The sequence below is a fragment of the Aspergillus stella-maris genome, assembly GCF_047715825.1.
Source record: "Aspergillus stella-maris strain CBS 113639 unplaced genomic scaffold BDV14scaffold_37, whole genome shotgun sequence".
In the NCBI taxonomy this organism is placed as follows: Eukaryota; Fungi; Ascomycota; class Eurotiomycetes; order Eurotiales; family Aspergillaceae; genus Aspergillus; species Aspergillus stella-maris.
Window position 1 is genome coordinate 116,917 of NW_027396831.1, and position 22,597 is coordinate 139,513.

General features: G+C 50.6%; 7 protein-coding genes across 7 annotated transcripts; 3 read left to right on the plus strand and 4 right to left on the minus strand.

The window, feature by feature from the left end:
- Window positions 1-221: 221 nt before the first annotated feature.
- BDV14DRAFT_209623 (Mtc5p) lies at window positions 222-4,951 on the plus strand. The gene has a single exon (XM_073775692.1). It carries the CDS (start codon window positions 521-523, stop codon window positions 4,886-4,888), a length of 4,368 nt encoding a protein of 1,455 aa, XP_073626865.1. The 5' UTR covers window positions 222-520; the 3' UTR covers window positions 4,889-4,951.
- A 63-nt stretch (window positions 4,952-5,014) lies between these two features.
- BDV14DRAFT_209626 (putative MFS drug efflux pump) lies at window positions 5,015-8,520 on the minus strand (the record flags this gene model as incomplete). Its single annotated transcript, XM_073775693.1, has 8 exons — window positions 8,266-8,520; window positions 8,081-8,218; window positions 7,856-8,012; window positions 7,421-7,800; window positions 6,992-7,364; window positions 6,797-6,927; window positions 6,408-6,743; window positions 5,015-5,848 (listed from the first exon to the last, which is right to left on the minus strand). The coding sequence occupies exons 1-8, from the start codon at window positions 8,416-8,418 to the stop codon at window positions 5,015-5,017; spliced, it is 2,502 nt and encodes an 833-aa protein (XP_073626866.1). The 5' UTR covers window positions 8,419-8,520.
- A 605-nt stretch (window positions 8,521-9,125) lies between these two features.
- Window positions 9,126-10,331, minus strand: BDV14DRAFT_175755 (PaaI family thioesterase). The gene is made up of 2 exons (XM_073769130.1): window positions 9,815-10,331; window positions 9,126-9,615 (listed from the first exon to the last, which is right to left on the minus strand). The coding sequence occupies exons 1-2, from the start codon at window positions 10,274-10,276 to the stop codon at window positions 9,238-9,240; spliced, it is 840 nt and encodes a 279-aa protein (XP_073626867.1). The 5' UTR covers window positions 10,277-10,331; the 3' UTR covers window positions 9,126-9,237.
- A 136-nt stretch (window positions 10,332-10,467) lies between these two features.
- On the minus strand, window positions 10,468-12,578 carry BDV14DRAFT_175757 (ubiquitin-specific protease UBP6). Its single transcript, XM_073769131.1, has 3 exons — window positions 12,502-12,578; window positions 10,793-12,430; window positions 10,468-10,732 (listed from the first exon to the last, which is right to left on the minus strand). Exons 1-3 carry the CDS (start codon window positions 12,515-12,517, stop codon window positions 10,671-10,673), a joined length of 1,716 nt encoding a protein of 571 aa, XP_073626868.1. The 5' UTR covers window positions 12,518-12,578; the 3' UTR covers window positions 10,468-10,670.
- Window positions 12,579-12,718: 140 nt separating this feature from the next.
- Window positions 12,719-13,859, plus strand: BDV14DRAFT_175759 (actin-related protein 2/3 complex subunit 4 family protein). Its single transcript, XM_073769132.1, has 6 exons — window positions 12,719-12,895; window positions 12,947-13,196; window positions 13,258-13,334; window positions 13,387-13,512; window positions 13,572-13,616; window positions 13,667-13,859. The coding sequence occupies exons 1-6, from the start codon at window positions 12,893-12,895 to the stop codon at window positions 13,673-13,675; spliced, it is 510 nt and encodes a 169-aa protein (XP_073626869.1). The 5' UTR covers window positions 12,719-12,892; the 3' UTR covers window positions 13,676-13,859.
- A 2,382-nt stretch (window positions 13,860-16,241) lies between these two features.
- Window positions 16,242-18,166, minus strand: BDV14DRAFT_175760 (tRNA wybutosine-synthesizing 3 family protein). Its single transcript, XM_073769133.1, has 2 exons — window positions 17,390-18,166; window positions 16,242-17,287 (listed from the first exon to the last, which is right to left on the minus strand). The coding sequence occupies exons 1-2, from the start codon at window positions 17,861-17,863 to the stop codon at window positions 16,748-16,750; spliced, it is 1,014 nt and encodes a 337-aa protein (XP_073626870.1). The 5' UTR covers window positions 17,864-18,166; the 3' UTR covers window positions 16,242-16,747.
- A 73-nt stretch (window positions 18,167-18,239) lies between these two features.
- BDV14DRAFT_175764 (DUF2461 domain-containing protein) lies at window positions 18,240-21,591 on the plus strand. Its single transcript, XM_073769134.1, has 8 exons — window positions 18,240-19,021; window positions 19,091-19,206; window positions 19,263-19,316; window positions 19,400-19,419; window positions 19,472-19,542; window positions 19,835-20,037; window positions 20,843-20,983; window positions 21,263-21,591. The coding sequence occupies exons 1-8, from the start codon at window positions 18,448-18,450 to the stop codon at window positions 21,341-21,343; spliced, it is 1,260 nt and encodes a 419-aa protein (XP_073626871.1). The 5' UTR covers window positions 18,240-18,447; the 3' UTR covers window positions 21,344-21,591.
- The last annotated feature ends 1,006 nt before the right edge of the window (window positions 21,592-22,597 follow it).

Here is a 22,597-nt window from a genome sequence, read left to right on the forward strand (position 1 = left end):
GATGGAGGGGCGCTTCACTTGTGGCTCACTTCACCGCCCGTAGTGAGCGATACGGTACGGCGGGCTATGCAGACCAGGAGTGATGCCTCGGCGGTGTTCCTATCTCCGGCCCGATCTAGTCTAGGGTCCGCAATCTGGAGGTCACTCGTCACGTCCAGGCGATGCCCTGCTCTTGCGTACCCTGCTCAAGGCATTCAATTCTTGGGCAAGAGTCGCGATCACTCGGTTGGCATGTAAGTCATCAAATTCAACTCGCTTGATTGTCGCGTACTTACGAGCTGTTGTCCTAGATACCTCTCATTCAGCGAGAGCCGTTTCCCCACAATGCGCCGTTGCATGCGAGTCGCTGTTGCGCCGGCCTAAACCATACAACCAGATGCAACTGCTCTCGTGCTGAGTCGAGATGAAATTAGCCACAGTCATAAGCAGCTCGCGCGGTCAATGTGTCTTCTGGTCATCTAAATTCTGTCGGCGATAGCACAGTCTATGCTGTTTGACGACTAGCAACCTATACCCCAAAATGTCCGATTCCAACGAGCCGAGGCCGTTGACTTCGGCATTCGAGAGTCCGACGTATGGGGAAGATAGTTCGTTCCATGTGGACCAGCCGGTCGGTTCTATGTCTATATCGCCATGCGGTCGAGATGTAGTGCTAGCATCCAAGGAAGGACTTCACGTTATTGACTTGGATTCGCCATATTCCCCACCTCGGTATCTCCCTCATCATACGCCTTGGGAAGTTGCAGACGTTCAATGGTCCCCTTTCGCTGCCCGCGACTACTGGGTTGTGAGTACATCGAACCAGAAGGCGCTGGTATGGAACCTTGCGATGAAGAGCTATCAGAACTCCATTGAACATGTCTTGCATGCCCACACCAGAGCTATTACAGATATAAACTTTTCCGCGCATCATCCTGACATCTTAGCGACATGTGCGGTTGACAGTTTTGTCCACTGTTGGGACCTCCGGGCTACATCTCGACCGGCCATCTCGTTCTCGGATTGGTTTGCGGGTGCTACCCAAGTGAAGTGGAATCGCCAAGATCCTAACATTATTGCGAGCTCTCACGACAAATTTCTGCGATTCTGGGATAAACGTATGGGGGCTTATCCGATTCGGTCTATCAAGGCTCACGATACGAAGATCTATGGCGTCGATTGGAATAGAGTCAGACCTGGAGCCTTGGCAACATGCTCTTTGGACAAGACCATCAAGTTCTGGGACTATACCGTTGAGGATGATGTGCCGGAAAAAGTCATCAAAACGCCCTTTCCTGTTTGGCGAGCTCGAAATACGCCATTTGGATATGGTGTTTTAGCTATGCCTCAGAGGGGCAATAGTGATCTTCACCTTTACAGTCGCAGGGCCATGGACGGCACGGATCCTGAAGGCCATCTGCCTCCAGTCCACAGCTTCCCCGGTCATAAAGGTCAAGTTAAAGAGTTTTTGTGGAGAGCACGTGGTGACGTTGTCGACGGCATCGACCACAGGGAATTTCAATTGGTGTCGTGGGGCACTGATAAGGAACTCCGTTTGCATCGGGTCGATCCAGAAGTCCTTGAGAGAGTCGGATACGAGAAAGGAAAATCGTTCATATCCAACCTGAATATCACGCGAAAGGGTGCGGCTTACAGGAGTTTTCGAGATGAAAATGTTGCCATGGATGTTGAGGAGGATGGCCTGTCGTCACCGGCTTTCGAAACTCCTGTACCTCCAGCATCTCGAGGCGCAGGTATGAACACCATATCTGTTCCCTACGCGCCTGCCTGGATACAAGGAGGCAATACAGAGTCACGAATTGGAATGAAAAGTAAGGCTGGCTTGCGGGCTGACGCCAATCCTATTGCCTGGATGAGAGGTGTGAAGATCTCCGGATGGGATATCGAAACGCTCGGAGACGAAATTACTCATGTTGGTGAAAAGTTCACCAAGGTCGCATTTGAGTCGGTCGATATCAGGCGACGAAAAGTTACCATCTCATTACATGGTCCATGGGATACTGAAGGTGGCTCGCTGTTCATTCGCGTCGACATCAAATTTCCGCCAGACTACCCCAGGGATTCAGTGCCGACATTCAGCGTACAGAAGACTTCTGCTGTTAGCGACCAACTTGCTGGCAAGATTGTTGGGGAGCTCCAGACTATTTCCGAAACTTATCTGTCACACAAAAGAGGCTGTCTTGAAGGCGTCGTCCGGTATCTTCTGGGCGAAAGCAGCCTCGAAGAGAGCATCGCATGGATTCTTGGTGAAACTGCGGAGACAATAAAGTCACCCACCAACGATCACATAGGCGGCGATGAATCGAGCGATGAAGACGAAGTTGGTTTATCACAAAGCCAGGACTTGGCAATGAGTTCAGAGTTGATCCGACCAGTCAATGCGAACGTGATGGTTCCGAGAGCCAGGGAGTGTGGTGCGGTCTGGTCTAGAGATGGCCGTCTTGTATGCTTCTTCCCAACAAAGAAGGAAAAGTCAGCATACTCTCTTGAGAACCTAGGCTTCAAGGAGATGACAAGACTATCGAGGAACGACAACCTTTTCGAGAGATTTGGACGTTTCGACACGAGCTCGCCTAAGCCACGGAAATCAAGCACCGTGGCAAGTACCGACGACGGCGCGTCTGAATATTCCGATGATTCTGAAGCCGAAACGTCGAGCTCATCTGGATCATCAGGAATTCTATCCGGATTCCAAGCCCGATTTCCGACACCGCAGACGTGGCGTAGCGCTGGTAGCCTTGGACTATATCGGCCGCGCTCGACCGACAATTCTCAGAGGTCAACCACTGGTGGAATGACTTCGAAAACATCAGACCTCCCACAGAATGTGATTCATATACATGACTTGAACGGTCTGTTACCCGCGAAGCGAGAACTGGCAACCAAGTACCAGATATGTGGTAACGTTGTCGATGTGTGTGCTCATAACGCAACGGTTGCCCTTGAGCACGGATATCAGGAGCTGGCTCGTATCTGGGGTCTGGTAAAACTCATACTGCATCAAAGCAATTCATCGCGGCCCTATCCCTTTGAAAAGAGTACTAAACCGCCGACGCCTATCCGACGAAAGGACAGCGCTGTGGACTTGAGCTCTGATGCGCTCCATCCGGATCAATTCTCTCGGAAATTGGCCGGCGTCGCTCTGTGGGGAAATCACCCTTTTGGTGGTCATTGGTTCATTCCAGCTCTGTTCAATCATTTCGAGCAGATTGGAGATATACAGATGGTCGCAATGCTTTCCTGCGTTCTGTACGAGCCGAATCTTGATCGAATAATGCCAGAGGAGGAACCGTCTTTAGCACGAAAAGACCATGAATCATTCTCCTTAGATTTCCAGAAACCTGCTGCCGCAGGAACGCCCCAGAACTCTACGCCGAAAGATACCCATACTACCCCTAATACTCAGAGCTCTGGACGGTCCTCAGAGATGTGGCGTACTGGCTCTACTCCGCCTCATTTCACAAGTACGACACCTCCATTTTTCTCTCGAACAATTGGATTGGATGTCAAACGCAGGCCAACTCCTCAGAACCATTCTTTAGCTGCTTCTCCAGATCAACAATTGCAACCAAGAGGTGGCGCCGGTTTTGGCTCGGCTCTTGCATCTTCCCTCTCGCGATCATTTACATTCGTGCCATCCTCTGCATCACCTCCTGCTAGCGATCTGCGGAGGAAGCAGAACCAGGTTGAGAGCCCTCAAGGGGCCCCTGCATCTGGCACATTGACTCTCTATAGTGGTTCTACTCTTAGACCCGCGCCTGCTAAACCCGATCACTCTTTGGTATCCCCCGCGCCCGCCTCACAAACACACTCAGATGCAGAGTCCGAGAAACCAGAATCGAAAGTGCGGAGAAAAGTTCGGGTTGCCATGAAGAACAGAGGTGCCTTTGAAAGTGGAGGCACTGCTCAGGATTTACTACTTGATCCAAAGAAAGCTCAGGTTTACCGATCATATCGCATGGCCTATGCCAATCTACTCTCCTTATGGGGTTTGCCGATTCAACGGAGTGAACTGCTGAAGATCGGCGATACCACAGCTCAACAGAGCCACTCTGTCCCCAAACACGGAAGCTTCAGCAGTCCCGAAGACTCGGTCACCCTCTCAGGTTCGCGCAAGAACTCGGCCGGAGGCCCAGCAGACGAAGATAGCAAGGGTCTGTCAATTCAACGACACTGCATCGACTGCGGTGCTCCCCAGCTTTCCATCTTCTCGGTCCAAAATGCCGTCGAGAGCGCAGTATCACCGCCCAAAGGCCAAACCAAGGCCAAACCAACCACACTTCTCTGCCCGAGCTGTAAGCCAAAGCGGCCTTTGCCACTCAAGCTCCCTTGTTCTATATGCCACGAAGTGGTAGAAGGCATGCTCACGCCCTGTCTTGGCTGCGGCCACGTCTGCTGCTTCGATTGCTACCGCGAGTGGCTTTCCATTTCGTGCAACTCCACAGACCAAACCCCACAAGCCACTGACAAAAGCGAACATACACATGAGCTAGATTCGCAGTACTGCCCAGCTGGATGCGGCTGCAAGTGTGCGGAGCATACACTCTCTGATCTTTCGGCGACTGCCAATGTATCTGCAACAGCGACTCCATGGAGCCGTCCGACATCGCCGGTTCTTGGTCTTGATGGGGAGGGTTCAGCTCACGGTCACAGGCCGCAGAATAGACGCTCAGAGTCCAAATCTATCGATGGGCTGGTAAACCACGGGCAGGCGGAGGATGATCTTGAGCATTTCGGTGCATCGCCTTTTGCCTCTCTTGCTAGGGGACTTGGAGGTGGACTTAGTAGAGGACTGCGGGGCAAGGAGGAGAAGCGCAAGAACAAGACGCCCAGCGTCGGCTTTGTCCCTAAGAGGTCTTCCATGAATCAGGTTCTGAATGACATTTGAGCTTTGAAGTGATGATGATGATGGTCTGTTATATTAGTCGATATATACCCTTTTGCACATTGAATATTCAATCAATCAATGTTCTATCCCACATACCCAACTCCCTCAACACCTCTCCCCCTTTCTCTAGATCTCAACAGGAACCTCATAAGAAACCCTACTTACTCCCTTACTCCTCCCAATTTTCCTTATCGTAATCCGTCCCGTCTTCCCCGTAAAATCCACATGCGTCCCCCCACAAGGATTCGCATCAAGCTCCCCAATCTCCGCAATCCTCAACATCCCACTCCCGCCAACTTCCCTTCCCTCAACCATATCCAGTTCATCCTTGCGCCGCTCAACAGTCTCTTCATCCCACCAGGATGTTTTCACCGGTAGATTCATGGCAACGAGTTCATCGACCTTGGCTTGGATCAAAGGTTTCGACTCGTTATAAAGCAACCCTTCGAATTCGAGACTTGCTTCGCCGGGGAAGTGGTTCGCTTTGACCTTTTTCCTGTCACCTAACTCTGGCGTGAGAAGGCGCATCGCGAGACCGAGGATGTGCCCCGCCGTATGAAGACGGGAATGATAATTCCTCTTTCGAGGATTTATGCTCAGTTTCACCGGTGTGGACGGTGTAAGCCATGTTGCCGAAGTAGCAGTAGGAAGGCGTCCAAAGTGCAGAATTGAGCCATCGGCGGTTTTGCGGGCGAGGAGGACTTCGAATTCGCCATTCTTGTTTTCTCCGTTCGACGCTGAAGTCGAGGCCGGAGTTATGACTCCAGTATCACTAGCCTGCCCGCCGCCCTGCGGGTAGAAGACTGTCTTCTCAGTAACGAGGACATATGTATCCTCGTTTGGGATATGTCGTGCTAGGAGTTTTTTGGCGTCATCTAGTGACGAGACGGGTCTGTAAGAGAGGATTTGGCTCTCTGTGTTGTGGAGGGAGGCGTTGTCTAGGTAGAGCGCTTCGGTGGGCTGGGCTGTGTTAGATTTAGACATGGAAAGGGGAAAGGGAAGACGTACCATTTTGTTTTTGCTTTTTGTAAATGTCTAAAGGATAAAGGAATTGGCTTTTGGGATGAGGTTCTGTCCTTTGATAAAAGCAGAGGTATCTGGGGTTGTCGGTTCGCTTCCGCCGGGTAAGTACGTAGTGAAGCGGGTATTGCGGAGATTGGAGAACCCTACGAGATTGGGGTTTTGCAGGAGAACGTTCTAGATATCGTTCCGAGTGTGAGGCTAATGAGGCTCAGAAGAAATAATTTTCAGTTCTAGGTAGACGCAAGTCACGTTTGACAGGTACATTGCGATCGGCTCTCATACAATTCCTGAAGACTTCTGGCGCACCGTTAAGATATATTTTTCTGTCACCTCACATTGGTACATGCTCTACCTAAAGCCTTAGCAAAAAAGCATCCTTTTCCTGTAACCTAAACCAACCCAATTCAACCCAGCCAAATTAATGCATAACAACAGCAACATGATCATCCATGTACTTCTTAATATTCCCCAGAAAGCAGGCCGCGAGAATACTCACCCCTCCAAACCCAACACTCGCATAATAAACCCACTTGTAGCTCGCCGCATATGCCACCCGTCCAGCCGTAACAACCGCATCATACGCCGCCTGGTTGCCCTGAATTCCTGGAATTTCATGCAATCCATCGAGTAGTGAAGCGGCGGTGAGTTCAATTGCTTCGCTTATCAAAGATACATCTGTGATGTTTAGCTGCGTACTCATTACCCCGCCGATGTAGTGCTCTGCGTTTGGGCCGAATTTGTTTACAAATATGTTGTAGTAGATTGTGTAGCCGATGCTGCCGCCTACGACGCGGATGGAGAGCGTTAGAGCTGATATTGTGGCGATTAGGTCCTGTATCATATTAGCTTGGCTTGTCTGGTTGGAACGAAAGGGAGGGAGCGTACATCTGGGCAGATGATGGTGGTGATAATAGAAGCCGGAACGACGATGCCGCCGATTCCTAGACCCGCGACGACAAGGATACCCCAGAGCTGGTGCATGTTGTCGATCTCGGCGACAGACAGAGCGCCGCATCCTATTAAGATGAGAAGTTAGTCAATCACCAAATGATCACTATCGCTCTTAGGTCAAGAACTTACCTGCTGTCATGAGCACACTACTAGCAATGAGCAACTCCTTATTATGCCCTCTCAGCACACTAAGCAGCCAAAGAACGATGCAAGCACCACCCATGATGCCAAACCCGATAGGAAGACTCCGGAGACCGACGCCAAGGGGATCATGGCCGTAAACATTGAACGCCTGCGTAGGCCAGAACATGAGGACGGAGAAGAAGTTTGCACCGGAGATAAAGGTAATGACGAGGGTTAGTCCGAGGGTCCGAGGCTCCTGTTTGAGACGAGTAGGGAAAATAGGGTGTTTTGCGCCGTAGATCTCCCAGAAGCCAAAGGCAATGAGGAAGGCTACACCGAGGATGAGAGGGGCGAGGACGTGGGCAGAGCTCCAGTCATACTAGACACTGTTAGCATGATGCAGCTAAAAATGTTTGTAGATGAGAGAAAGCATACCTGATATCCACCCCACTGCATCCCAGCCATGAAGAGAATCAAACCAACAATACTTAGAAGACCACCAACGAAGTCAACTCGCCCGATAATCTCTGAGCGAGTCAGACCCTCCGAGTTGACTCTCGGTGGAGGAAAGTAGAAAAATGCCGTGATGATCAGGCCAAGTCCGCTCCATGCAGCGCAGAAAGCACCGACGTGACGCCAGCTGCCGGCATCGGCAATCAATTGGGCCCAAAGTACTGACGGCGCAAAAGGAGCAATTGTAAAGATCAATATAGCGACGTATTTGCCTCTTTGCCGGACTGGTGCCATTTCGGCTGTGGCTGCCAGCGCTGTAAGCTCGTTTACCCCTGCGCCTGCTCCTGCGACACCCATTCCAGCTGCATTGGATTAGCATTAGCCTGGACAGCACGGGTAAAAGCCAGTTCACTGTACCAATGAACCTATTCATATCGTTCGCCGTTGAGCACACGATTGTTCCAACAGTGACGAGTGTAGCACCGATGAGAGCGACATAACGGCGTCCGATGAGATCTGAGAGGGATCCGACGAAGGGGCAAACACCAGCCAAGGCGAGTAAATTTGCTAAGACCTATAAAAACGCATATCAGTCTCAGCCATTGTGCTTAGAGGTAGTAACACCGGTGAGGAAAGACATACAAACCAGACCCATCTATCAACACCACCAATATCACCGTAGATAATAGGCGGGATTCCACCAAAGAGATAAACTGGGATCTGGCTACCAGTCCAGAGAAACGCCATGGCCACAAAGCCCATGAATTGGCGCAGCGTCATCTAGAAGGTATCAGCAAGACATCTTCGATTGATTCGGTGCATCTCACTTTCTGGTGTTGAGCAAGCCCAGTCTCATCAGCATAACTCCCCATATGTTCCAGATGGCTAGCACCAGGCTTCAGATTGGTATCAGAGTGACTTCCAGGTGAGGTCTTTTCCTCGACCTGGGAATGAGCCGAATCGGTAGGACTGGAAGCCATCTTGGCAATATCAAAGTAGTAGATCAAAAGGTATAACACTGAAGAAGTGAAAGTAGAGGAAGAAAAGACCAAGCCCAGACAAGCTTAAACAGCAGAAATTGCGGGTCGCACAAGAGTCTTAAGCACAACACAAGGCGCACCAGCCCCTCATCGGCCGCGGGTCTGAGGCTTGTATTGCGGAGTAGTACCCTCGATCCAATGTTCCATGACGACAACAAAGATCAATATCAGAGACGTCCCGGACATCCCGCAGTAAAGACCTCTCAGGTCCAGTCGGCTGCAGCACCCTTGTCAGTGGGCCGAGGCAAATGTCAAGAACCTGGGACTGCATGATTGCCGACAGGAGAAAGGAAGATGGTGGTTGGATGGAGAAGGACTATCAAAGCCGGGGAATGCGGGGGTCCCAGAGAACGGTATATCAGAAACGTGGAGAAGTAGGGTGCAGCCAATAAAGACAAAACGCCAGCTGGGGAACCGTTAGAGCGAGCGGGCTAGTCGAAGCCAAAAACCTGTCATGGACTAATGGAGGGGTCGATCGGTTCTCCTCTAGGTACTGTCTTCATAGTTCCAGGAGTGTCGTCTGGGAAAGTTTTAGTCGAGGCAATCGCCGTTCTGGATCTTGCTACATGTCGTTACAGGGTCTGCTAACTATGACTACCCAGGTGCAGACTAGCTGCATAGCTATGATCAGAAACATCAAACTGGTACTGCAAAGGAAGGCCCGTGACCGCCCTCCTGTTTGGAATAATGGGACGCGCGCGGTGAAATATCTATAATCTATGTTACCCATGCAGAACGCTATAACGCAAGCCAATATGATCAATAATCGTCTCCCAGCCTTTGGAGTTGATATCCCTTCGGAACCAAAAAGAGACCAGAGGCCGTAACGCACACCTTCCCGTCCGCGTCGCGCACTTCGCCCTTAACGTAAGCCTTGCGATCCGTACTCCGTCCATAGTCTAAAGATGCATAGACCAAGTAGAAATTTTCAGAAGAGGCCGGTGCCACGTAATTAATGTCCAAGTTGGCAGTGACACCAGTGCGCTCGGGGAAATGATGAATGGCGACTCGGGCAAGGGTTTCATCGACTATTGTCGCCATGGCTCCGCCATGGACCATTGTAGGAAATCCCTCCATACCGGCCCCGAAATATACAATGTTGACGGCCTTCATCTCCTTGCCGTTCCAAAAGACTCTCTACGGAAACCAAACGGTTAGCATGTGGAATGACAAGACTTTCCGACATTTAGGGCTAGGGCTCGTTGCCTCAAGGGTCATTCATCAGGCCTTCCAGCCACAGCCTGCGGTCAACTCCAGAGACTCTGAGCATTCCTCATAGGAAGCCCTGACCCAAAAATTTCAAAGGACAAGGCCACGGAAATTAGGGACCACGAACCTGTACCGGCAGCCCCTTACTGCCCGACAGAGGACCAGACGTCAACCTCCTCGCTTTATCTTGAGGTTCATAGTTCCCGTAAGCGGGCATCTCAACATAATCGGGGTGACTCCGAAGCCATTTGACAGCGTCCATAGACACAAATCGGTCATAAAGCCTTTGTTTCTCCTGTTCGTCCTCCACTGTCCCCTGACCCAATGGTGCCCTGGTGTTAATCTCCACCATTTTTCCGCCGACATATCCCCCCCCAAATGTAAGAGCCATAATCGTCGCCAACCTAGGAGCTGAGGACCACTTATCAAGGAACCTCCAAATAGTCGAGGTCGGCCTGGCCGTGGACTGGAAGTTTCGCGAAACCCGGGGGAGGAATTGGCGGTGCGAAAGCGGGCGGAATTGGGCCGCGGCACGTTGGGCTGCGGCGTGCCGCAGCCGGGGGTGTAAAAGCTGGCGGGCCCCGATCATCGCTGTCACATTGCAGGCTGAGGGTGGACGGTGGGTATGTTGTGCAAAGAGTCGCGACTTGTTGAACGGGCAGCTTACGGAGGTCAAGGCGCGGAGTGTCGGAGACCGTCCGGGGTTTAAATCACGTGATAATGGATATCCCAATTAAGTACCTAGTTAACTTTCTACTTTTGTCGATGAGCATGGTTTGCGTAGGCAATTGATTTCATTTCTCTATGCTAGCTATAGTAGGCCTGTCGGATGTGAAGCCCAACTTTCAGTTCTATTATAAGGCTGTGAACTAGGAATGAGAAAGTGGTCATGGGCGTTTCTTATCATCAAGTCTTAAATCATTCGTGACAGTCAATGGCCATGATCATTCTACTAATAGGGCTGCACTTGGTGGTGAAGCGCTCTACTCTGAAGTTGGCAGATCGATGGCGCGGTAAAGAAGGATAAGAGCCGAGTGAGATTCACCTATTCATTGAATGTTAGCGGTTGTTCAGCTCTAATGAGACACTGGGGTCAAAGACTTACCACCTCCAGACAGGGTCTCGATCTTCGATCCCTCAACCTCGGTTACCTTGTCGTCGTTGAACCACCACCACTTGTCATCGCGCTCCTCCTTGCTGTTGCTGGGTTGCTTCTTGACATAGGATGTATAATGACCGCTGTCAGCACTGGCACCTTGGTGCGTGATCACGCCGCGCAGCTCGTAGAGTCCAGACTTGTTGGTACCGTCATCGCCGGCCAGCTTCGGGTCCAGAAGCTCAGCCAGCTCTTTCTTAGCCGCAGCAATAGAGGCTTTCCTTTCCTCTTCGTATTCAGCGTCGGTTTTGTACACATCGGTCATGGCGGTGTCTTCTTCCTTCTCATTCTTGGACTCTTCTTTGCGCTCCTCAGCAGCCTTTTTCTTTTGCATTGGTTCCAGACCAGAAGCCTCCTCAGTCTTTGCTTCCTCGTCTCTCTGGTGTGAAATCTTCTGGCGCTTGCGAGCACGCTCGACATCAAGCTCCTCCTTGCGAATGTCTCGTACTTTGTCTCGGACAGGAATCAACAGTTTCTTGAGGTCGTCGGTGCAGAAATCGACCACGTCGAGCTCAGCAGGGAAGGTGACTTTGCGCATGATCTTGGCTTTCTTTTGCGCATCGCGTTTCCAGAAGAATCGAACAAAGTGGACTGTCAGGTATTTAGGCAGTCGCGCAATGCGTGAGCGCTTCGTATAGACAGCATCGCGGCCCAAGGTAGGGGAGTTCTTCTCAATCTTCTCCTCCAATCCTGCGAAAATTCCATCGCTCAAGTGATTCGTGTCTTTGTCGATGTGGCAGTCAAGCTTATAGAACACATCGGAGCTCTCGCTAGGCTTTTCGCCGGCCTCCTTCGCTGCCGGCTCGTCGCACTCAGTAACCGACTCGAATCTTCCGCCAAGGAACTTTTCGACAAACGAAACCTCAGCAGCCGTGTCTCCTTCGCCCTGCTTGATGACCAACTTTTGCCGCAGCTGCGCAACGATCTGTGACCAGGCCTCCTCTGCATCCTGTTGAGCAAAGCCGTGTCCATTCGGGTTCTTCTGAGCGAACTGAGGGTAGACGTTCCGTAACGCGTTCAGAAACATGAGCGGGGGAAATCCTTCCTGAGTCTCTGACATCTGCTTGAACAAGTCCTTCAGTGACGAAGTGAGGTCCATAGAAGCGCCCAGTCCGCCAAGCCCAAAATCACTGAGATTGGAGAGACTTGAGCCGCCACCGGTGTTCCTAGCCGGGCGATACCTCTGAAGCTCTTCGTGAAGCTCGGGGACACTTCTCAACGTTTGTAAAGTTGAGTTGAGGTAGCAAGTATTCCCCAAGTTCTGCAGCCCAGCGGGACTGGCTCCCACAGCCCTTGCGGCCTCTGCTTCCGTCATATCCTCAAGGAACTTCACGGCCTCCTTAGGGCGCGACAGCTCTGTGGCGCCCTGTCCACCAGAAGGCGTACCCATCATCATAAACGTCTGGTTCGGCTTCGCGTTGAGGGAGGAGAGTAAGGTATCATCCTTGAGCTGGCCACCTTTCACCAGGATCTTCTGTCGCTCGGGCTCAACTCCAGTGAGGGAGTATAGTTGGAACTTGAACGTTTCGCCGTTGGAGGAAGGATCGAGCTCGACATCGTAGCGTTTCCCTTGATGCTTCACGACAACTGCGGTGTATGATGAGCACTGCCCTTGCTTGCCACTTGCGAGAGAGCATGGTAATCATTGAGTAACATACCTGGTATAGAGGCCATCTTGAGTGCTTGGAGATGATCAAAACGTAAAAGAAGGCACTTTCAAAGCTTGCGGTTGATGAGTGCAGTGGCGTCAACACAGCGTGTTGGTCAGCTTCCTGAGTACCGCCGGCGTGGGGCTCGGCTGCAAACAAAACAAACATCTCCAGGCTACATTGCGGGACTCGTGCCCATCCCCGGAGCTGACCACTCAACACTCTAGTCTCCGACGCTCGCTCTCCCCCAGACACCCGGAACGACTGCATTAATGCCCTGGAAGCTGGACTTGGGGGAATACAACATTGTCTGAGCAAAGAGTGCTGAAGTCGGTATTTGCTTGCTCGCCGCTCGACCCTACTTTAACTCCGATAACCGCGTTATACGTCACCCCTCATTATGGTACGGAGCATGCCAATCGACAACATTGAACTGCTTGGTTAATGATTATAGTCTCAATCATTGCGTCCGTATCTCCAGTGTGTTAGGTCTTCGCTGACCGCAGCGCTCGCCATTTCCAATTTCGCTTCCCAGACCTCCGAGCGACACAATGTGCCCGAGATCGAAGCCGCAAGCTCGCCCGAACTTCTCCTCAACCCCTTGACGATCTCACGAAACGAGAACGAGAAGGTCTTGATCGAGCCCAGCGTGAACAGTGTCCGTGTCAGTATTCGGATAAAGCAGGCGGATGAGATTGAACATAGTGAGTTCAGCCAGCTCTATTGCGGTGTGGATAGGCGGACAATACGCTGACAGGATTGCAGTCCTTGTACACAAGTTTGGACGTTTCTTGACTCAACGCGCGGAATCCTTCTTCATTCTGCGAAGGAAGCCTGTCAAGGTAAGGGTGCCATAATGTTTCAGAGATGTCCTATCTTCTAACGACCTGGCAGGGCTACGACATCTCTTTCCTCATTACAAACTTCCACACAGAAGCCATGTTGAAGCACAAGCTGGTCGACTTCATTCTTCAGTTTATGGAGGAGGTGGATAAGGAGATTTCTGAGATGAAGCTTTTCGTAAGTTGCTTCAACATTATACCCACCATCCATGGCTCGTCCACGCTAACACCTCATAGCTCAATGCCCGTGCTCGATTTGTTGCTGAATCCTTCTTAACACCTGTGAGTACAATTTGTCTCTATTGAATACTAAGACTGATGTTGTGGTGTAGTTCGACTAGGTTTTCACGAACGATATGCTAGGACCAGTATTCTCCCACTCCAATGTCCTTCAGACGAAGAGTTGTATAATCTGCCTGGCATTGCTTTGGCTCAGCCCACTTGCCGAAGCATTGTGTTTTACGCGTATATCCTTCAGCTTAAGACTACTTTAAATACAATTTCTCTACATTGACTATCGCGAGCCAACCTTTCGCAACTCGATCTAAGTTCCGTATGAGCGCGGTACGATTCCGATTCCGGAAAAGCGCACCTTTCACTTGAGGGTCATCTGTATGTTCGCCCTGCGTAACCTCGTACCTCAAATTACAGTCACTTTGGAGCCTCATTTGTCGGGGCGCGAACTATCTCAGATCGTGTTGCTTTTGATTTGCATGCGATCACGTTCTGCCGAATTGAATATGTGCTCTCCCATTTCACGACCAACTTGTGGCTATGTCTGTACATAGTGAAAGCATCCTCTATGCATATAGAACGCTGCGCTTCTCAAGGTTTGATGGCACATTTTCACATCCTTCAGCTGGGTATGGGATACCTTTAATATCAGGTATCCTAGGACTAGGTATTATTCCTGTCTTTACTTTGAGTCTGAAACCCATTTCCATTCACTCAGCACAAGTGTTTCAGCATACTATGAAATAAGCTCAATTCACTTTTCAGTGAAGACCAGCCACCAAGCACATCTCCCTCTCGCTCCCCAGGCACAATGACTATCCGCACTCAGTCTTCTCCTTCTTCTCCTTCTCCTCTTTTCTCTTTCCTCCCACCATCGCATCCCCTCCCCTTCGGGCGATCTGGTTATACCTTGGGACCTGGCTCTTCCTATCTGCCATGAATCCCTATACTCCTGCCTTCGTGTCTGGACACTCTCGCCAGGGAAGCCACCAAAGCCATCTGCAGAGTAGAGTGGCCCTGTTTGGCAGTAACACTTCTACCGCTTCAGGTTCCAAGCCCCAGTCAGCCTGATCTTGTCTCTCCCACCTCTCGTCGTGCGGCGCTTCCCCTGTTGCAGAAGCTGGAGGACCTGGAACCTCAGGAGAACTCGGAGAATTTGAAGCTTCTGGCTCCATACAGACAGAGTGTTGACACGGCCACCAATCCGCGTAAAATGCCAATCGGAAGCCTGGTCAGCCACAATGAGCCTCCAAAGTGGGGTGTTGTCAAGGTCTCAAACGTAAGAAGCCTGCCAGATGTTTTGAGCTGACCGTGGAGTAACACAATTATAGATTCCCTACTCTATCACAAAGCAGGAGATCTTTCAGTTTCTCGGACGCAAGGCCAACCTCATCACTGCCGACCAGGGCTGCCCAATCCACATCATCATGGAGAGATCTACTGCAAAGAAAATGGATTGCTACGCTGAGTTCCAGTCTCTAAGGGATGCTCACGACACCTTTAGCTATATCAACCGTGTCCATGAGGATGGACGTTCTCCCCGCCTCGGAAATCGCCATGTCGATGTTGAACTCAGCGACCAGAACGCTCTTCTGAGAGACTTGTTCCCGCGGGTCAAATGTGTTATTTGGAAAGGCGGCGCGCCCTCTCTCCAGGTGAACAATGACCCTTACTGCTCGGGCTTTGCCGGGCTGTTCACGAGCGAGGAAATCGAACTGGCCATCCGCCACGCAGAGGTCCCTCAACGTGTAAGTGCTAGTCAGATACATACATCCTCTTGCATGAAGGAAGCTAAAGAAAAACCTTCCAGTCTCCCTTCTGCGACAAGTGCCCTCAGCGTACCTACGAGTCCACCATTAGCACTCTCCACAAGGTAACATTCAGCTTAAGTCCACTCTTAATCAAACAGCAGTTGACTGATTGTTTTCATTTGTCCAACTAGTTCCCCTGGTATGCCACCGAGATGTACACCGTTTATCATCGCAATCGACTTTTCGAATTGACCAATCGTCATATCAAATGCCTCGTGGAACGTATGCAGAAAACCAACACTGTTGGGCTTGACCAGAAGCTACTTCTCGATCTCATTCATGCAGGCCTTAAGTGTCCTGCCTTCAACGACCGCCAGAAGTACACGCTCTGCATGCATTCAGAAATATCAAGTGAGATTAACAAGATGCCGGAATCGAGGAGATGGTTCCCATTTGACACTCTTGCCAGAATGCCCAACTACCATGAGGACATCCATGATGTTAGATTCAATTCTCTGCTTCTCCTTAATGTTTTTCGCTGACCTCAGAAGTACTTTGCTGGCCTCATCTCTTATGGCACTCCCGAGCTCGAGGACATGCTTGAGAACATGGGACTAGTTAACAGGTTCCGGAAGGATCTTCTCAACCTTCGTTCCCCTTACGGATGCGTCTGGTTCGAGTGGCCTGAATTGTCGAACATGATTTGGAAGACTGCAGTCAACCGCGAGATGATTATCTTATCTAGTCTCGTCTTCAATGGTTGGTTTCATCACGACGAAAACGCCTTGAAGAGCAGAAGAGTCTCTGTAGAGTCCTCGTTTTCTCTTGCACCCGGTGATCGTCGCAATCTGTCTATTTCTATCCCTCATGGAAGTGAAACGATCCAAGTTGACTCTGAGACCCCCACAACCCCTTTCCGCCGAGCCAGCGAGTCTAGTGGTATTGGCGGTGTTGCTTCCTTTCACAATGCCGGAGGACCCTGGAATCAGGATATACTTCTGGATGCACCTGTTAGAGCACGCCCCGCTTACAGGGGTCATCGAAACACCCAGTCGTCTCCTATGTGTCTGCCTTCACCTACCAGGAACCCCTGGGCTCAGCAGGGCTTTAACTAAGAGGACCTTGAACCAACACTTCCCTCTTTTCTCGCTTCTGCATTCTTCTTCAAGCGAAGACCCAGGACGTTTCAATATGAGTGTTCAGGTTTGTTACAGAGGTACTTGGCAAATAACAAGTCTAAGATAACATTTTAATGGTCTGGATGGAAGATTTATGGGAGAGGCACTTGAATATCGTTGTTGTTGCTTGCTTTTCGTCACGCGTTATGGTTCTTTGCTGTTCATCACGAGGAGGCGCTCTTCTTGAATTCAAGATTAGTTTCAGGTCAGGCACGATTGACATGACTTTTTGTTGCTATGACTTATGACGTCATGTATCTAGCGAATGCAATATTCCTCCCACACGTTGGTCTTCGCCTTCTGTATCTTGGTGGCCAGTCCTCGTAGCCTGGCTTTCAAGCATTTTCTTCCTTGCCAATCCCTCAGCTCTCTTCCTCTCTCTTCGTTGCTCTGGATTTTCCCAGCCAGCTTTCGTCTTTCCCTTCGTCTTCGCTGTGCCACTGGAGTTTTCTGCTGAACAATTTCTCATAACTGCCGTTCGAAAACGTTCCTTGCGTTCTGCGTTGACTGTGAACCGCTCATTTGACATGTTAACCAGCATTTGGATATATTCTTCAGATACCAAGCTTCGGATAATTGGTTCTTCACTCTCAGAATCGTTGTCCTCGCAATATCCAATGATGGACTCCAATGCCAGGCCTGCAGACCGAACAGCGACAATGGGACTCGGGCCGTTATCGCCTTCTAAACAGCGGAGACCTTGCAGACCACTTTCGCGAAAGCCAGAGCTTGATGCTGCAGAGAGGACTGGTTGGGCGTGGTGAAGGTTAGCGGTCATTATATGTAGGATCTGCGGCCTTGTCAGAAGGATATTGTATAAAAGACGAGTTATTGCAGGGTACATGAATCATGTAAAAAAGCTAGAAAAGCCGGTCATGACAGTAAGACTCACCATAGGTTCATAGTGGAAGCGCACAAGGCGCGGGGCCTGAGAATGACCCTGTGTGGTATGAAGGCTTGGTGGTTTCCCATCACCAGGAACCATTCCAAACACCTCGTGCAACGACATCTGTCTCTTCCCTTCGCCCCCTACCTCTCTCCCAATGTCCAACGGATCATGCGAGACAAAAAGCCATTTGCCAGCTCCTTTGCCACCAGAAGGTACAAACTTCCTTTGCTCGCTAGCTTCTGATGAATCTGCGGCTGCATTTTCTCGCCTTCCTTCTAGGAACACGCTGATCCGACCGGCGCAGCTACTTGTCGTCACCAAGCCAGGAAGAGCGTTAATGTCTTCGATGAGATCACGAATACCCTCGTCCACAGAGCCTTTAGGTGAGGCATCTGTATACTCTTCATCTGGCGTCGCGAGATCTGCGAGGATTTTGCTCTTGCGGGACACGAAGATCGGTGGGATTGCCTGATCCATCTTTTTCCTCTTTGCTTATCTTCTTTATGACTTTTGCTAACCTTGTATCTGGATAAATATAGCCGAAGCCTGCTGAGAGGTCGCTGAGCCCCTCCCCTTCGTTTGCGATCTTTTGCCCGACCCAAAGAAAAAGAAACCAGAACCGACCGCTCGTTGCCCAAGGTGTGAAACAACGGAAACCATCAAACAATCACCGGTGCATTCTTAGTGATGGCTAGGCGCAGATCGAGATTTCGCATTCTTTGACGAAATCGAAATCTCCTTGATTGATGCTTGACCCGAAAATCCTTCGACAGTGTCCCCAGTGGAGACGGCACTAAGATAGCTCGGGATCCAGCACCCTTCCACGCGAAACCCGCCCCAGAAGTTACCAGCCTCTTGGTCTTCGTCAACGCTCGAACCGCCCGAACTCAATCGGCGTTTACTAGCCGGCGCCCTAGAGAGCAGTTACAGATCTCTTTATAAGGCTCTACTTTATCCCCTTGTCGTCTCCCCCGGTGGACTTATTTTTTCGGTGGCAAACACTTCTGCAGGCATAGCTTCTCATACTTTCTACAGCCTATAGCTTAAACTAAACTGCTGCTATGCCTCCTCGATCGACTCGGGCCGCTCCCGCAGCGGCAGCTGCTCCAGATTTGACGCTCAAGAGACGCACCTCCGCCAGAGTCGCTGGAGTGGCGCTAAAGAAACAAAAGTACGATTCAGGCGCCCCTGACAAATCAGTGAAGTCCACCACCAAGAAAAGCAAGTATTTCCAACAAGACAGTGCCCAAAAGCCCAAGCCCAAGGCAAAGCGCTCCAGGAAGCCAAAGGAGGAATACGAATCCGAAGTCGACGAAGTAGACTCGTCGGAGACCGACTCGGATTTCTGGCAGCCAGAAGAGTCTACCACGGCCGGGAAAGAGGCGGTCAAACAGGCCGCAAAGGATTTTGCGAAGAAACGTAGTCGCAAATCGGAGCCCTCGGAGTCTTCAGAGCAGAAAGAGCTATGGAGGGAAGGAGTCAAGACTGGTCTTGGACCAGGGAAAGAGGTCTTCATTGCGAGACCCAAGGCCAGAGACGCCGGAGACATCCCGTATGAGGATGATACTCTTCATCCCAATACCCTGCTCTTCTTGGAGGACTTGGCCAAGAACAATGAAAGACAATGGCTCAAAGGTATTCCTCTTCGTTTTCTTTCCTGGCTTCGCGATCGACGATCCAATGCTGACATGGTCCGGGTTGCAGCACACGATCCAGACTATCGCACCTCGAAGAAGGACTGGGAGACCTTTGTTGAGGCTCTCACCGAGAAAATCACCGAGAAAGATAGCACAATTCCTGAACTCCCAGCGAAAGATCTGGTAAGTTGCCTTGAGTGAAGAACAGGACAGGCGTCAACTGACTTATTCTATCACAGGTCTTTCGCATACATAGAGATATCAGATTCAGCAAGAACCCGACACCGTATAAGGTAGGTCATGTCCATATCACTAGAGGCACTTTGCCTACTCAATGTGATCGAGCCCTTGACTGACATACTATCTCACGGAGTAGACACATTTCTCAGCTGCCTGGTGGGTAGATGCTTGAGCCAACGACGTGGAAACCAGCTGAAGTAATGAACAGGTCCCGCACCGGCAAGAAAGGTCCATACGCTGCGTATTATGTCCACTGTCAACCAGGAGCCAGCTTCGTCGGTGAGTCGAGTACAATCAACCTCTATCATTTCCGGTGACGGTAGCGCATGATATTATTCCCTTCATCATGTGGTCGATCTCGGCGAGCTGTACCCATTCCTCATAGGTCGTTCAACGTAACGTCCTTGGCCGCTCCGTCTTTGTCGGCGACATGTATTCAGGGGACGCGTTCCTACCCTAACTCGCGCTTTCAGGGGCAGGAGTAATCATTTCCGGGGTGCAGCTCAGCGGATTTCTCTCCAATTTCATGCCTCTTATCTCTAACACGTTCTAACAACTTCTTGCGTTTTAGGCTCTGGACTCTGGAACCCGGAAGCTGAAAAGCTGGCACTTCTTCGAGAAGACGTCGATGGAAACTCGCAAGGCTTGAAGGCCGTTCTCAGGGAGGAAGGAATGCGACGCGATTTTTTCGGTGGGATACCGGATGATGAGCAGAAAGCTGTCAAGGCTTTCGTCAGCCACAATAGCGAGAGTGCGCTTAAAACAAAGCCAAAGGTAAGAGCCTACTTTCATCACGTACTGCCGCCTTATCAATATGGACGGACGACCAAAACCTTTCGTTTATCGCATTACTACGATGCCAGATGGCCATGTCTCGAATTGTAATCAGCAGGTGATGAAGTTTCAACTCTGCGGATGCCGTCACGTCTTTCGGGCGCGTCTGTTTGGCGAGGCACAAGGATACACCTGGCTCTTGTCGCGATATTGTCATACCATGCTCTATATGTGAAGAATGGATAGCCCTTAGACGTGGTTGACTTGGTGTCAGTCCTCGAAAATCAAGATGGTGATGATGCTTCAGGAGCTATCTTGGCAGCTTTCAAGCCTACCCCCAACGGCCATTGTCCTTTCTCTGGGCTGAGTCCATTACACAAGGATCACGAGAACATCATGCATCATCTCAAATTTGAGGCGCAAAAAACTCCCGCAACGGTTGTGTTGTGCAGAGGGACATGTCCGTCGATGCATACATTGGTTGTGTTGGTGTTGCAACGAGTCACCTCCCTCGAGCGCAGGGCGGATGGGCGACCCTCGCGGGCCGTGTTTGGCACCCATTTCCACCTAGAGCCCCGAGCCTGGCCACTGGCTGGTCAGGACTCAGCGTGCACCTCTTCTCGTTGGTCTTGGGCCCTATGCGGCGTGCTTTTGCAATTCCCAAGTTTCTACCCAGTTCGGAAAGGCGCGTACGCCGTCTCTTCTAAATCCATGGTTCAGCATTTCCTTCCCTCCTATCCGCGATCACGTTGTCTTTTGATTTGATTCTCCAAATTTCAGGAACTGACTCGTCTCCTTTTCACAGGGATATAATCACGACAACGAAAACATCCAGCTGCTTCGCCTACGCAGTTATACCATTGGCAAGCGAGTTCCCGACGCAGATCTTCTCGGTCCTGATGCCCAGGAGAAAATCGCCGCTCTCATTGGCATCATGGAACCATTTGTAAGCCATCAATTTTCTTTGACATGCAGAGGACTTTTGCCTTTACCATCTGTTGGCCTTGCGCGTCCAATGAATCTTAGTAAAGGGTGCCTGGCCGATGTCCCTTAGAGTTCTAGCGCCCGTTCTCCTTTCCTTTCCCAGCTTTTTGCTGCTGTGGCCGCAGCGCGAACGAAACTATTGTCACACTTTATCATGAAGCGGGCGGGGTGTCAGGAGTACTTTAGTCGATGCATGGACTTTGTGATAGAGAAACCAGCTAACCAGGATTGTCTTACATAGGTCACGTATCTAAACAGCGTGGTCATGCCCGACCCAGCCGGCCACGGGAATCTCACGTCCGAATCTTCGGAAGATGATTGAGACCGTGATAACAGCGTTGGGCTTTTCGGCTGGCAATTCATCATGACTCGCAGCGCGCTCGAGGCTTGTGATTTTGCGCAATCTAAGCTTAGAACTATCGATGTATCTATCATTCCCGTTTTGTATTCATCTATCTTCGCTTTGGGATGTGTTGACTCTCTGAATTTATTCGTTTCTAATTAATGAAGCTGTGACGCGGGCATTATCGCGTATCATAGATTTGCAGCCTTGCAGCTGCCAGCTGAGCATTGAAGAACCTGCATGCAAGGTTTCTCACTTTTTGAAGTGCTGAGTTTGAGCAGCAGGACTTGACTTGTTCACCACCAAGCCACGGACTTTTAGTCCTCGGCATCTGGATCCTTTACCGCTATTTCTCGTCCGTGGTGACTGGTGGCTTCTGTGTCGAGACCTCAATACACTGACCGTCACAGCTCAGAACTTGCAACCCATAGGCCCTAGACACCCCAGCCTTGACAAGACTATTGTAGACGTGCATGCAAGGATTTGCGGCCGCCTGCACCTCCCCCAGGCTGTCAAACATGCAGAAAATCTGCACGGATGCCAGGAATTGTCCTCACCGTCGCATCTCCACCGCACATCCCGCTTATTCCTCCGTATCCTCTAGCCCACTGCATCAGTGCCCAAGCACCAATTCAAAGAAATCCTTCAGCACTATGCAAGGCCAACCTCATGCAAGGGATTTTTGCTCTGCCCATCACATCACAAGACCTAGGATGGATTATCTCTGCTCTGACATTACTATGATCTTGCTCTTGTTAGCGTTATACCCTTGACACTAGTATCGTCAGAAATTCTGTGGAAATAATATGACGATATGATTTTCTAGTTGTTCTTAGTACCCGAGATCGGACATGGGGCTGGTGTCTTCCAGGGACAAACACTATGAGCTATAGCACGTCCACGAAGATGAAGTATAGCTGAACGAAGTCGACGAGCATTTGGCTAGTCCTATCAACTTATTCACATTTCCAGCAATTTACGCGCAGCGTTGCTCAACTTCCTAGTCCCTCGGATATTCGGTACTCGGTAGTACTGTGCAGGGCTTGCCAGTAGCTGTAAGCGTTTCTTCTCAACAAATCTCAGTTTACTTGTCATGTACTTCCATAAAACGCCTATCGAGCTGTAAATACCGGCGCCATAGAACTTCTACCCCGGCAGCATCACTCACCGAAGCACAGCTCTTGACGAGTCTTCGGGCTCTATCGTCAAAGACCACGAAACTAGCAAAACACC

What these genes read in the sequence shown, in the direction of transcription:
- BDV14DRAFT_175757 (XM_073769131.1), bottom strand. An exon ending in CGAGACCCTGTCTGGAGGTG is followed by an intron (nt 10,733 to 10,792) that starts GTAAGTCTTTGA and finishes TTCAATGAATAG; the next exon opens with GTGAATCTCACTCGGCTCTT.
- BDV14DRAFT_209623 (XM_073775692.1), top strand. Translation starts at nt 521, where the DNA reads ATGTCCGATTCCAACGAGCCGAGGCCGTTGACTTCGGCATTCGAGAGT.
- BDV14DRAFT_175759 (XM_073769132.1), top strand. An exon ending in GGCGGATGAGATTGAACATA is followed by an intron (nt 13,197 to 13,257) that starts GTGAGTTCAGCC and finishes ACAGGATTGCAG; the next exon opens with TCCTTGTACACAAGTTTGGA. An exon ending in TTTCTGAGATGAAGCTTTTC is followed by an intron (nt 13,513 to 13,571) that starts GTAAGTTGCTTC and finishes AACACCTCATAG; the next exon opens with CTCAATGCCCGTGCTCGATT.
- BDV14DRAFT_175760 (XM_073769133.1), bottom strand. Translation starts at nt 17,863, where the DNA reads ATGGATCAGGCAATCCCACCGATCTTCGTGTCCCGCAAGAGCAAAATC. An exon ending in GCTTCCACTATGAACCTATG is followed by an intron (nt 17,288 to 17,389) that starts GTGAGTCTTACT and finishes ACAAGGCCGCAG; the next exon opens with ATCCTACATATAATGACCGC.
- BDV14DRAFT_175764 (XM_073769134.1), top strand. Translation starts at nt 18,448, where the DNA reads ATGCCTCCTCGATCGACTCGGGCCGCTCCCGCAGCGGCAGCTGCTCCA. An exon ending in AACTCCCAGCGAAAGATCTG is followed by an intron (nt 19,207 to 19,262) that starts GTAAGTTGCCTT and finishes ATTCTATCACAG; the next exon opens with GTCTTTCGCATACATAGAGA. An exon ending in CGCTTAAAACAAAGCCAAAG is followed by an intron (nt 20,038 to 20,842) that starts GTAAGAGCCTAC and finishes TCCTTTTCACAG; the next exon opens with GGATATAATCACGACAACGA.
- BDV14DRAFT_175755 (XM_073769130.1), bottom strand. Translation starts at nt 10,276, where the DNA reads ATGATCGGGGCCCGCCAGCTTTTACACCCCCGGCTGCGGCACGCCGCA. An exon ending in GTAAGGGGCTGCCGGTACAG is followed by an intron (nt 9,616 to 9,814) that starts GTTCGTGGTCCC and finishes TGGTTTCCGTAG; the next exon opens with AGAGTCTTTTGGAACGGCAA.